Source organism: Zonotrichia leucophrys, chromosome 2, assembly GCF_028769735.1.
Source record: "Zonotrichia leucophrys gambelii isolate GWCS_2022_RI chromosome 2, RI_Zleu_2.0, whole genome shotgun sequence".
Taxonomy (NCBI): Eukaryota; Metazoa; Chordata; class Aves; order Passeriformes; family Passerellidae; genus Zonotrichia; species Zonotrichia leucophrys.
In genome coordinates, this window is record NC_088171.1 from 8,479,154 (window position 1) to 8,492,713 (window position 13,560).

At 41.2% G+C, this 13,560-nt stretch overlaps 1 protein-coding gene across 5 annotated transcripts in view; it reads left to right on the forward strand.

Annotated features, from left to right (window-relative positions):
- The window catches only part of DPP6 (dipeptidyl peptidase like 6), a 571,605-nt gene that overhangs the window by 523,914 nt on the left and 34,131 nt on the right, over positions 1-13,560 (forward strand). For all 5 annotated transcript variants that reach the window (XM_064703886.1, XM_064703887.1, XM_064703884.1 and 2 more), the window contains exons 13-16: positions 3,937-4,044; positions 4,606-4,697; positions 6,358-6,405; positions 8,336-8,454. In XM_064703886.1, the coding sequence (XP_064559956.1) occupies positions 3,937-4,044; positions 4,606-4,697; positions 6,358-6,405; positions 8,336-8,454 (367 nt within the window). The remainder of the gene's footprint in view (positions 1-3,936; positions 4,045-4,605; positions 4,698-6,357; positions 6,406-8,335; positions 8,455-13,560) is intronic.

The following is a 13,560-nucleotide window of genomic DNA, read 5'->3' on the forward strand; positions in this document are numbered from 1 at the left end:
CCTAAAGACAGAGGATGCAGCAGAAATAGGACCCAAAGTTCCATAACTCAAATACTCAAATTCATCTCCCAGAGATGAAAAAGCAGCTCCTGGCTACAAATAATCTTTTTGCTGCTTAAATGAAGAGTTCCCATTTCACCCAGTGGAGGGGATCTGTACCCAGAGACATGGGATCCTCTCCAGTTGTTGACCCTGATTTTGGTGCTTCAGAGATGGCCAAAGGTGTGGTGCACCCAGCCACAGAAGAGGATGAGGACGGGGATGAAGATGAAGCTCAGCACTGCCCCAGAGGCTGAGTGTGTCAGGAGATGGAAAGAGAACTTCCCCCTGTGCCCCCAAGAGGAGGTGTCTGCATTGTCCCTTTAGAGTCAATGCACTTTGGGTGTTTGCTTTGTTGGATTTAAACCAAGTGTTTACCAAGGGATTAAAAGAATTCATGTCACACCCATCTGTTTATCAGAGCTGGGGGCCTGTGACACAGAAAGTATTGGGGCATTTCACTGAAAGAATAATTTGACAACACAGCAAAATCATTAATTATGGGATCTGGGCAAAGGTGAATCAGATGGAGAGGGCAGGAGACTGCTGAGGAAGGGAAAATGCATCAGAGAATCAATTGGAAAAGATCCAGTCATTCAGATTAGTTTGTTTCCTTTTAAAAACCTGAGGATGAACCAGAAAATCATAATTCTTATGGAAGTATAACTCTCAGTCAGTAATAAAACCAACATGCAAAGAATATTTTTTAACACTAATTTCTGTGGGGAAACGTGTCCAAGAGCATGTGAGGGACTGCAGAAGGGCTGGGAGTGTGTTGAGCATGGACAAACCAATTTGGAGGTGCAATGTGTGGTGCTGAAATCTGAGGATTGTTTGCCCCATGTTGATGTGTGGGTGGGTTTGGTGGAGCTGTCCTTCTGTGCCCACTAATCTTTCATAAATTCCAGCTCACCCTAAATCGGATAAATCCCCTTTCAAATATTTGTCCTGGTGTGTGTTTGATCATGCAAATCCTCAAGGTCAGAGACACCTGTGCACTCCCCACCATCCTGTACATACCTTATCTTCCCTTGTTTTGCCAGAGGAATCTTCCCCAGATGGCTGCAGATCCAGTGATTCTCAGTGGTCCCTCTCCAAACACAACTGAGTACACTCTACCTTCTTCTCTTTAGTTGTTACTCTTTACACCAGGACTTTGTGCCCCTCTCTAGGGTCTACAGAAGCTCAGACTGCATTTAGCATTGTCTCCTCACCCATCCTGATTCTGCTAAACTCAGGATAAGCCCCTGAGGCACTCCTCTTCTCCTGACCATTTGCAGATACACTGACTGAGTTGTGCAGCTCTGAGCTCCAGCACTGAACACTCCAGGAGGTTCTGAGCCCTCCAGCAGCCTCCCATTACCTTCCCTTTTCCAATAAAGCTGAAGTATTTGGTGGCATAACTTTCTCATATTTCACTATTATCTACAACAAAAAGATTACAGGCATTTGAGACTATACCCATATCCTTTAAAATGTGTTAATGAAACATGAGTGTGTTCAATACCTTTTTTCACCCACTGATTCCAGTTGTGTCTATAATCCTCCTGTGGCAAAAACTTCCAAATATCCCATACCTGCTGCATAGTAAAAGTATTGTCTTTACTAGCACTAAACTCATCTATTATTTTCAAGGATGCTGTTCTGTTCTATTATTGTGGGATTCAGTCAACAATCATTGACAAAAGGTTCTGACTGCTCATATCACAAGCAGAATACTTTAATTATGTGCCCAGTGTAGCTCCCTAAATTATAAAATCCTGTTCCAAGAGAATTTCAGCCTGTCTTTCCATTTACCCCCTGGGTAAGCCATCATCTCTGTCACAAAGTTCTGCCTCATTCATTCATGTGTTGCCTTTCCAGCAATGGAACATGCAAACAGACTGTCCTGTATCATCAGCCCAGTGCTCAATCCTCACATCTGTCACCTGAGCCATGAACCTCTGTCCCCTGCAGCTCTGAATGAACTCAAACTCATCAGCACAAAGCCTGCTCTCACTGGCAGAGACATATTGCTGGAATACATAATGCAGGAGGCACAGATATAGAAATGGAGGGTGAGCTCATTGCTACCTACCTCAGGAAAGGAAAACCTGTCCAGCAGAAGGTTTGCCTGAGCTATCACACTCATTATTCAGTGAGGTTTTTGCTGTCATGAAAGACATTTGGAAATAATATAGAGTTTCGTGTTTCAGGTTCCAGAACAACGTCAGAAATAAATGAAACCATTATTTCATTGAACTGCTACAAGCTGCATATGGGCACATTTTAAAATATACTGAAAACCTAAGCAGGGGAAAATAAAAGGCAAAAAGAACAGTTTGAACACCTAATAGAGCACTGACAAATCTGATAAACAGAAGAAAAGAATTAATCAGTAAAGAACAAAGGAGCAAAGGAACATAGAGTAAGAATAATGTGTTAGCTTATGGGAAATAAAAATGTTTATTCCTTTGCTGTGCCTTAAGTCTCCATGTATGATCAGGTTCCTGCTGGTTCAGTGTGGTTCAGTGCTTGGCATGTGCCAAGCAGAAAGTCAAAGGGTTTGATTAACACTGAACTGCAGACGACCCAGAAAAGGCTGGCATCAATCTCCTTGTGGATTGCCCTGGATAAAGAAGGGTTAACAAACCCCAACCAGGGAAAGGCCCATCCAGGCACAGAAAATCCTGATATCACAGGACAGTTTCAGCAGGGCTTCAGCTTATTATTCACTCCCAGCTAGTTGAGACTTGTCGCAGACGTCTTTTATGAAAAATCCTTTCCTTAAAATTTTTCCTCCTGAGAAGCTGACAGGCCTCAGGAACAAAATGTAATGGTAGTCTGCTGCTGTGGAATGCAACAGGTGCATCTGTGATTGGCCCATGTTGGATGTTTGTAACTAATGGCCAGTCACAGTCAGCTGGCTCAGACTCTCTGTCCGAGACACAAGCCTTTGTTATCATTCCTTATTTTTCTATTCTTAGCCAGCCTGCTGATGAAATCCTTTCTTCTATTCTTTTAGTATAGTTTTAATATAATATTTACCATAAAATAATAATTCAAGCCTTCTGAAACATGGAGTCAGATCCTCATCTCTTCCCTTATCCTGGGACTCCTGTGAACACTTGTCACAGAGACTTGGAGTTAGCTTCATGTAGCCAGTCCTGTTGGTTCAGTGCTCCTGTGTCCCACCACATGGACCAACTTTCTGCCTTCCCTGGTAATCTGCTGCTCAACCTTTTCATGTAGTGGAGACTTCTCATGTGCCTCAGGGCTCTTGTTAACAAACAGAGTGCTCCCTTCCAGGAGATGCTTGCTTGCCACTTGTGGTGTTTGATTTTCCTTCTGCTGAGTCTCTTCTGTCTCTGGGGGGAAGTTGCAGTCACCCTATAAAAGTCAATCACCAGGTTCACCTGGGAGCTCTGTGTCAGAGTTCTGCAGGAGATCCTCTCCTTCATCCTCTCCTTCATAAATAATTCAGTGAGATAAGCATTTGTAAGGCAGTAGAAAAAGACAGCAGTTAATGCTGTTCAGTTTTTTTTCCCTTGGAAGAACACAGAGGCTGTTCCAGCAGGGTAAACAGGGTTTGTCACAGCAGTTCTAAAGGCTCCCAGTGCCCCAAGCAGCCAGCTGTGTATGTGCATTTTGGCTTTGCAAATGGGACTTGACTTTATAGCCAAGGAAATCTCCTTGCTGCCTGTTCTCCCCCAGCTGAAAGGTGTCTGTTTTCCCAAGAACAAGAAGCAAAACCCAAAACTTCCTCCAGTTTTCAGTGGGCTCTTTGTTTGCCTCAGCTTGCTCGCAAAGAGTACTTTCTGTTTGCTGTGAATTCATTTTGCAGGGTGTTGGAGTGCTGAGCAATTCTAAATACAACCAATTAATAATAATACACCCATAATTTTTCTGCTTTTGCAGAATGAAGAGCCCGTTTTTTCCAGGGATGGTCGGAAGTTTTTCTTCGTCCGGGCGATTCCCCAGGGAGGACGTGGCCATTTCTACCACATTGCCATGTCATCCTCACAGGTAACTCCCTGCTGCTGCTCTGGGTCTCACCTGAGGCAGACAGCAATAAAAAGTGGTATCTGTGCTTGTTGCAATGAGATGGGGAGGTGAAGATGTAAAAAAGTCTTGGGCATAAAAGAAAACCTCCAATGATGCTTCATTTGGGCATAAGGTAATGTGAATTTCCAAAGAAAAAGGTCAGTGGACTGTGTCTTTCCAAACATTGTTATTGGTTTGGTTTGGTTTGGTTTGGTTTGGTTTTTTTAATGCCACCTCTATTGTAGATAGGTGAATCTCCACCCTGCCATAAAGGATTAAACAGAAGCATGTGGGCACCTATATTAGAGGAAGGGGTTTGAAGTTGCTCTGGGCTGAATTCACCTCATTATCTTCAGTGGAGTCATGGTTAAGATGATTCAGACCCTCTGTTATTTCTATGCCTGCAAATTCACAGAAATGGCAGGTGTAGTGGTGGAAATTGCAGATATTTTGTTTATTTTTCATGGACAATGGAGCCAGAAGAGCTCCTTTTTTCAGAAGTTTTAACAATAAAGAAATCTATTTCTCTTTTCTTTCTGGCAGCCCAACAGTAGCAATGATGACTTACAGGCCATTACATCTGGAGATTGGGATGTGACAAAGATACTGGCATATGATGAAAAGAGGCAGAAAATGTAAGTAAACTTTGGCCTGACAAATCAGACTTCCTTTGTTTAGCCCTGGGCTCTGGGCTGGTTACAAAGGTGTTGTGTATGCACTGAAACCTGGGAGCATGATGATGGGGATAAGAAAGCAGGGGAAGCTGTCTCCATTTTGGCTTAACCTCTCACACCATTACTCATATCTTGTGTTATTTTGAATAATCTGCACAGTTCAAACCTTTCTTTCTATGACTGTTAAATATACTTGTGCAGACAAGTAATTTCTCCTGTTGTAACTTCTGATATTTCCTTCTGTAGGAAAGCAGCCTGTTTCCATCAAACACTTTGTCAGTTTTGGAGAGAATCTTTTGTTGACCTGCATAAATACCAATGCAGTGGGAAAAAAAATTAAAAAGTATTTAGTTAGAATTAGGAAAAAAAAAAGATAAACAAGAAAAACAAACCCACACTTCTTCACACTTGCTCTTTCTGATTTTAAAATAAGTTCTGTAAACATTCCCTTTTTCAAATACACTTCAAGAAATTACATAAGAAAATATTTAGGCACCTTCTGGAATCAAATAACAGATTCCTTTCCACAAAAACTTTTGGGTGGATACAAGGTTCTCACCTCTCAGTTACTCAAGGTCTCTGAACAGTGGAATAAACAGTCTGTGGAATATGATAAACTTTGAGTGATCATTAAGAGCACAGTGCTTCCTCAAGATTTTGAATGCTCTCAGTTACCAATAACTTCAGAACAATACAAAATCATAGAAATATAGAATCACAGAATGGCTTGGGCTGGGGGAGAAAGAGCATCCAGTTCCATCTCCCTGCTGTGAGCAGGGACACTTTCCACTGGACCAGGTTCCCCCTCAAACCTGTCCTTGAACACTTCCAGGGGTGGCCTAAGTAGCAAACTAGCACCAAAATCTTATTGGCATTTTAAGTGGCCAGTCAATCAGAAAATGCCACACACAATTTGTAGAATCAAGATGTGTGCCTAGACAAGTGCAGATCAGCAGGGATGAAAACCCTTCCTGGCATTGTTCACCCCATGGATGCCACATTTGCTCCTGTGCTCTGGCATCATCCACACAAAATGCATTTGGGGGTTTAAATCAGATTTCACAGGTGGGATTGAGGTTGCCACCTCCTGCAGCATCACTTTTACCTCCAGAAGCTGCCACTGCACGGCAGAGCCTGGGTTGATTATCCAGAGAGGAGCTCAGCACAGTCTCAGCACAGAACAAGGACAACAAAGTGTTCTTCAGCTTCAGGCTCTGCTTCCCATCAAACCCTGATTAGCTGACTAGCTGGGCAAAGAATAAATGTGGCCAGAGAAGTAAAAACTTCCTCTAGAGAGAGAAGAAAGAGCTTTAAAAGAAATTCTTACCCCTGAATCTTGAGGTAAAAGGTGGATGTCTTCCACTTAATCACTTGATTCTTTTTTAATCCACTGACATGACCAGTGTAGGACCCAAAGTTTTCCATGCTTGTTTTAAAAGCAGTGCAGTGTAAAATTACTTCCTTGAGCCTCATAGTGATGTGTCCCTCTGTATCCTTTCCTAGTTTAAACCTATCTTGCTTTTACAAGATCATGAAAATGGCAGTATGAGTGAAGATGTTGCATGAGACACTTCTAAACACCCTTCTAAAGGTGCAATTCACTTTTATTTTCCCCCTCCAGCTATTTCCACAGCACAGAAGATTCACCAAGAAGAAGACATTTATACAGGTATGTGCTTTACTAACTTCATATACAGAATTTCCGCTTTCTTCAGTTTTACACGAATCATAAGCAATTGCAATTGTAGAAGCAATTTTTTAAGTTTTTTTTTTCTTTAATGGCATTGCAAGATCTTTCAGTCTGTCACTGGAAGAAACAGTGTAACCATAGCAATCAAAATGTTTGACACTTGGAAATGTTTTACATTAAGCAATTTTCTCATATCAATTCAAATTTTAAATTGGTGTCAAGATTGACTATCACAAAAAGATAGTTCACAATAGAACTGCTTAGCACTTGAAGGAATTCAGAGATACATAAAATAATGGTGTAGACTTTATAGTCTTTATACTTTTCAAAAGAGATTTTGAGAAATTTCATAGTAGCTCACCTCTTCATGAACTGAAAAGAATTAACAATATTTTATGTTTACAAACCTTTTTCTGCTGTTCCAGAAGATTTTAGCATTGTCCCTCAGTATATGATGAGTAAAAAGCTGGTTTTACAGCAAGCTATTGGTTGTGTTGCCATTATGAAATGTTGTGGAAGCAGATTACAGAGTGGAGGAAACACAAATTTTTAAATAAACGCTTTGGAATCATTATTCCATTTGTCCTGTTTTTCTTCTCAGTCACCCTGCTGCCATCACAACATCTGCCATGAAGGGCAGAGCTGGTGAAGGCGTCAGTGGACGAGGGACAGTCAGTGCATTTTCCTTCTCTCATATGACATCATATCTTTTTGTTCCTCAGTGGGAAGGAAAGTAGAGCAAAATAAATTACCTGTGATTGAATAGTTTTTTTCTTTTGAGATCTATATGCCTGTTCACTGCACTCCACAGTTTTTTGAGAATATTTTCTTGAAGAAAATTTTAAAAATTTAATTAACCTTTCATTTCTTTTGAAATGAGAAGAAAACCTCACTTTAAAAACAGAGTCCAGGCAGAGTTCAAGAGCTGCTGGCATGAGTGAAAGCACTCCCCACTCCTCCTTGTCAGCATCCATCTCACCCTGGTGCCTCATCAGCCTCATCTCCCCACACAGACAACAGAGAAAGAGCAGATGAAGACCTGTTTAGGAGAGTTTTCCCCCTCCTTTTTTTGTGTTTGATTTAGTAGATTTAATTAGGACAGTAGTCAGAGATAAAATCTGAGCCTAAACAAGAGTCCATGATTACTCATTTCAGTCTCTGTGATCCTAAAAAGATTTCTCAGCCTCATCTCTTGAAATGGTAGCAAAAAATCACTCATCTGCATTACAGTAATACTGGAAAGATCTCTTGGTTAGTATTCTTGAAGTTTCAAAATGCTATCTATTAATATTTGCAAGTAATCTGTAATTCTTCAACATTCAGTAGACTCTTAGCAGCAAACTTGTAAGTAAACAGAGAGGCCACATTACCTTCCTCAACAGGAGATCCCTAAATACAACCTCTCCTTTCTGCTTGGGGGTTTTAAGAGCAGAGGTTTTTTTATTTAAACCTGTACAAAGGGCTTTGGCCTCTGAGGCAGCAGCTAGCAAATCAGACCAGTAGTGAAACCAATAAGAAACTTAGAGAAAGCAATTCCAGCTCTTTATTGTCTGTTATAATACAAATAAGTGTTGAAATGTTGCTCCTTTGTTTCATGCCTTCATCCACCAAATTATTACTTCCTCTTCTGAAATTGCAACCATCATTTTCTTTTAAAAACTGTGCCTTCCTTCATAACCACCTGACCTTGCAAAATGACATCAGTATCCATTTATATATTCTCTATTCAAGCAGGAGAGGAAAAAAATCCATCATTGCTATTTAAACTCAACCAAATGGAAATACTTTGTCTCTTGCTAATGTTGGACACATTAGATTTATATTCTTGTTCTAAAGAAAGGTTCAAGTAATGTTGCTTTCAAATAACATTTGCTCAGTGACCTTCATGGAATTGTATTAACTTTTTCAGTGCAAGCACAAATGGGAACTTCAACAGGAGGTGCCTGTCCTGTGATCTGATTGAAAACTGCACTTATTTCAGTGCATCCTTCAGCCACAATCTGGAATACTTCCTGCTGACATGTGAAGGTATGTGCTGGGTTCTGTCACTGCAGTTGTTGTGCCTCAGGGGCAGGATTTAGAGCCAGCACTGTCATCTTCAGACATTCTGTGTACCTGAGGTCAGCTTTGAAAGACTTGACATGAATATGTTTCTTTTAAAGCTTTACTCTTGACATTTTTCTTTTATATTTTTACTTGTAGCTAGAAAGCAAATATTTACAACCTTTTTCTGTGTATACATGCACTGAAGGTAGAGGTAGATTCCCCCAGCCACCACAAGCATCCTTAAAGGGAAATAACAGCAAAACCTGGAGGATATAAAACATCAGAAATTTTATGAGAGAGAAGCCAGCAAGGTGGGATAGACTGTGGGTGACTGGGACTAAGTTCCAGATACATCAACCAATAACACTGTGAATAGAGGGATTTAAAGTTACGAGAAGAAAATTTGCCAAAAAGGCAGCTTACAGAAGTGCTCCTGGTGGACAGTGTGAGTACAGAATAGCTGGTGTATCTTCCCTGCTCATACATCATAGATCTGCTTTAACTTGGCATAATCTGCAGGTCCAACAGGGATTTCCTGTTTAGAAAATGCCTGAGTATCCAAGAGGCTAAAGACGTATTTCAGGAGAAGAGTCATTGAAGTTTTCTCCAGCTCGGTCAAGACTAAATGCAGAACTCTACAAAACTTAATCTATATTATTTAATTCTGCTTAATTATCCAAAATTGCACACAAAATGCATGCACACCAGTCATCTGCTCCTGGGATTGAAGCTGCTCAAATGGCTGCATGTCCTCTGCAGAGAGACCTGTAATGGTTGGATGGATGAACAGAGTCTGACAAGGTGGAGTTTAACAAGTCCAAGTGCCCAGTCCTGTATTTTGGCCACAATAACCCCTGCAGTGCTCTGGGCTGGGGATGGTGTGGCTGGACAGTGCCCAGGCACAAAGGGACCTGGGGGTGCTGGTGACAGTGTCTGACCATGAGCCCACAGTGGGCCCTGATGGCCAAGAAGGCCAATGGCATCCTGGCCTGGATCAGCAATAGTGTGGCCAGCAGGAGCAGGGAGCTCATCCTTCCCCTGTACTTGGCACTGATGAGGTCCCACCTGGAGTGCAGTGTCCAGCTCTGGCCCCTCACTTTGGGAAGGATGTTGAGATGTTTGAGGGCATCCAGAGGAGGCAACGAGGCTGGAGAGGGGCTGGGAACACAAAGCCTGTGAGGAACCCCTGAGGGAGCTGGGGGTGCTCAGCCTGGAGAAAAGGAGACTCAGGGCTGCCCCCATCACTCTCTGCAGCTCCTGAAAGGTGCCTGTGCTCAGCTGGGGCTGGGCTCTTTCTCCAGCAGCACTGACAGAACCAGAGGACACAGTCTCAAGCAGTGTCGAGGGAAATACAGGTTGGATATTAGGAAGAAGTTTTTTATGGAAAGAGTGATAACGTTCTGGAATGGCTGCCTGTGGGGGTGGTGGAGTCGCCATCCCTGGGTGTGTTTAAAAACAAACTGGATGTGGCACTGGGTGCCAGGGTTTAGTTGAGGTGTCAGGGAACAGGTTGGACTTGATGACCTTGAAGGTCTTTTCCAACCCAGTGATTCTGTGATTCTGTGAAAAGGCCTGAAAAGCAAACAAGAAATTCCTTATTTTCAACAGCTCAAGAGAAATGTGAGTAGGTTTTGAAGGGATATTGGGAAGGAATTCTTTACTGTGAGCAAGATGATGCCCTGGCACAGGTTGCCCAGAAAAGCTATGGATGCCCCATCCCTGGAAGTGTTCAAGGCCAGATTGGATGGGACTCTGAGCAATCTGGGATGGTGGTGCCCATGGCAGGGATCTCTGTGGGGATGCAGGGGCTGCCCCTTCTCTGACTGCCAAGAATCCACTGCTGCCACTGTTTGTGGTGAGCACCAAGGGTAAGGAAGGAATATTTGTGATGATAGAATGGAAATAATCAAGATAAAGTGGAGAAGTAGAACAGTTTGTATAAAGTAAAATACCTGGATTAAGACAATTGTAAAAACATGTTTTTCCCCTGGAAGGGAATGACAGGTTGCATGTCAGAGGCATTTAGAGGTACTAAAAGAAATATCTGGCAACACAGTACAGAAAAATAGCATTAACAGGGCAATACACTAATTGATTTCATGGACTAATTAACTTAATGCACTTACCTGTAAATCTGAATTTATAGTTATGGCAGACATATGCAGAGAAGTGTCATTTGTCAAAAAACATTCAGTTCTGTAGTAAATATTATGTTTACTAAGTTCCTCCTTCTAAAAGAAAAACTTTGTTTAGTTTTTTTTTTTGTTTTCATTTCAAGAACAGCTGTCAGGAGCTACCAGAGACAATGTCCATTTCCTTTGCATCAAGAAAATTGTTGTACTGTAATTAGAAGCATTTGTGAATAACAAGATTAAGGTTTCTGAAGGGCCTTATCAACAATTATGAGATGATTTTGTTTTTATTACATTATCACAAAAACCTGCAGTGATACCTGAAGAGATTAATTAGTTTTATTAGTGTGTACATTAATCCAGTACACAAGATAATGATTTTGCACAATAAACTGTGAGCCTGATTCTCAGCTGCTGTAAACAATAACTCAATTATAAGGTCATTAGGATTAGATATATTTACATCTGCTGAATATATCTTTGTCTGAATTTAGTTATTCAGGACTAAATCCTCAAATCTCACTATAGCACAAATGCAGCACAGCTTCATCTGTGGAGCTCATCTCAGTGTCTCCATTCAGGAAACTTTAAAAAAAAATATGCATACATGAGAAAGTACAGAAATCTTGGTAGAGTTTCCATTTTCAGTGATTTTATAAAAATATCAGTCTATTGCATTTGGTGGAATTATTCCTTACTTACATGAATGTGAAAGATCTTTCAACCTATTTGCTTTCAAGCAATTGGAGGGAACCACATTTCTTTTTGGCATTTTTCATGTAGGATGCATCCAATTCAGGTGTGTGCTGTGGGTGCACTTGCAGCAGGGACAGCTCCCTCTGGCTCCTGCTGCAGCTGATGTCAGCCAGGTCAGTGGAAACCTCTGTTCTGGATGAAGCACAAATTTCTGGATAAAAACATCATCCTGTCAGACTTTGGTGATATGAATAGGTGTTGTGGTTTCATGGAGAATCACCTGGATCCACTAAGAGGACAATTCCTCTTGCACAGCTCCTCAGACTGCTTAGCCACAGCTTGGCCATGCCTCAGCTCCTCAGGGTGTTGGGTCATTGCTCACAAGCATTCATGCTCTGGTATGGTTTAGATTAACAGGAAATCTTATTTATTCATATGCACGTATAACAAAAAAAAAGGAAAAGGTCCTTTGTCACAGACATCTTTTATGAAAAATCCTTTCCTTAGGATTTTTCCTCCTGAGAAGCTGAAAGGCCTCAGGAACAAAATGTAAACATTGATTATCTGCTGCTGTGGAATGCAACAGGTGCATCTGGGATTGGTCTCATAGAGTTGTTTCTAATTAATGGCCAATCACAGTCAGCTGGCTCGACTCTCTGTCCGAGCCACAAGCTTTGTTATCATTCTTTGCTATTCTATTCTTAGCTAGCCTTCTGATGAAATCCTTTCTTCTATTCATTTAGTATAGTTTTAGTATAATATATATAATAAAACAATAAATCAAGCCTTCTGAAACATGGAGTCAGATCCTCATCTCTTCCCTCATCCTCGGACCCCTGTGAACAGTCACACTCCTTGAATAAGGATCTATCAAGGGCCACTGCAGATCCTGTAATTGATCCAGCAGACAGAGCAAGCCCACCAGGTTGAACAAGAGTTTGCCTTCTTCCCCAAGGGCTTCTGCCAGGAGTTCCCATCTCTGCTTCCCCCCAAAAAATCCCCACAGTTGGAGCCAATGCTCAAGACCAGACAGTGGCAGACAATACCTGTGGCTGTTAGGTGCTTTCTTCTCCATAACATGTCTAACATGCATAAATTTGTATCTAAATATGTGTCAAGTACATAAATCTCCATAAAATGTATAAAATGCATCAATATGCATTAAAGCACCCAGAGCTCAGGTCTTGCTGTCTGCTCTGTGACTGTGACATAAAAATGAGTGTTCATAGTGATCACTGGTGTACCCAATGTCAGCCCCATATGTATCTTTGGAGGTAGCTAAATTAAATTATTTTCCTGTAATCAAGCCTGTAGTAGCTTAAAAATTTGTATTTTGTCAGCTGTCTACAGGACAAACACATGGGCAAACTTTTATGGCTTGAAAATAATTTCTGTACTGACAGAGAATAACCTCCGCCATACCTCAGCTTCACTCTGTCTCTTCTTTTGTGACCTTTTGTTGCAAATTTCTTTGAGTTTAGAGCCACAGACATGACTTTGGCTCAGCTGAACTTCTCTACAATGGATGGCAAGGTTTGTAAGATTTGAGCAATCAATCAGTGCTTATAAAATACTTTGTGATACTTAAATGAAAGGCAAGGGAAAGGCAAAATATCAACCCTAAAAGAACCCCCAAAAAACAAGAAAGGACTGGCATCGCTCATTTGATCCCAAAGGGCATGAGCTGGAAGTTTTCTACTCACTCTTTTGATGCTTAAAAGGGAACATATAATTTCTTTAAGAGATTTTTTGCTGTCCTGCGAAATATATTTCACAACTTTGCTACCTGGCACAGGCTGAAATGAGAGCAGCTGCTGCAATAGAAGGTAACCTCTCTTGAAAGAGGACAGTGTAATGCTTGCTGTCAGGAGGCAGCATTTATTGCAATCAGTCAGTCCCAGAAGGCCAGTTACCTTATTTTTCATCTAATTTTATATGCTCATGATTGAATTACTGTAGCAGGATCTAAGGAAACATGATGGTTTGCAGACTGCTGCTAGATTATCTCCTCTAGACATGGTTGAAAAAGCAATATCTTCTTGACCAAGGTCACTCCTACTGTCATTTGCACCATAAAATATATGGGTTTACACTTCTGCCTCTTCTCATAAACCAGCACAAGCACCTCCACTGATTCCATCTAAGATAAACAGAAATAAAATCTGGATGGAAGTGGTTTGCTATTTGACACATAAATTTAATTGAGGTTGGATTTTTCTCATCTGAAATGGGATGTAAATTTTAATTTCATTAAGAAAAG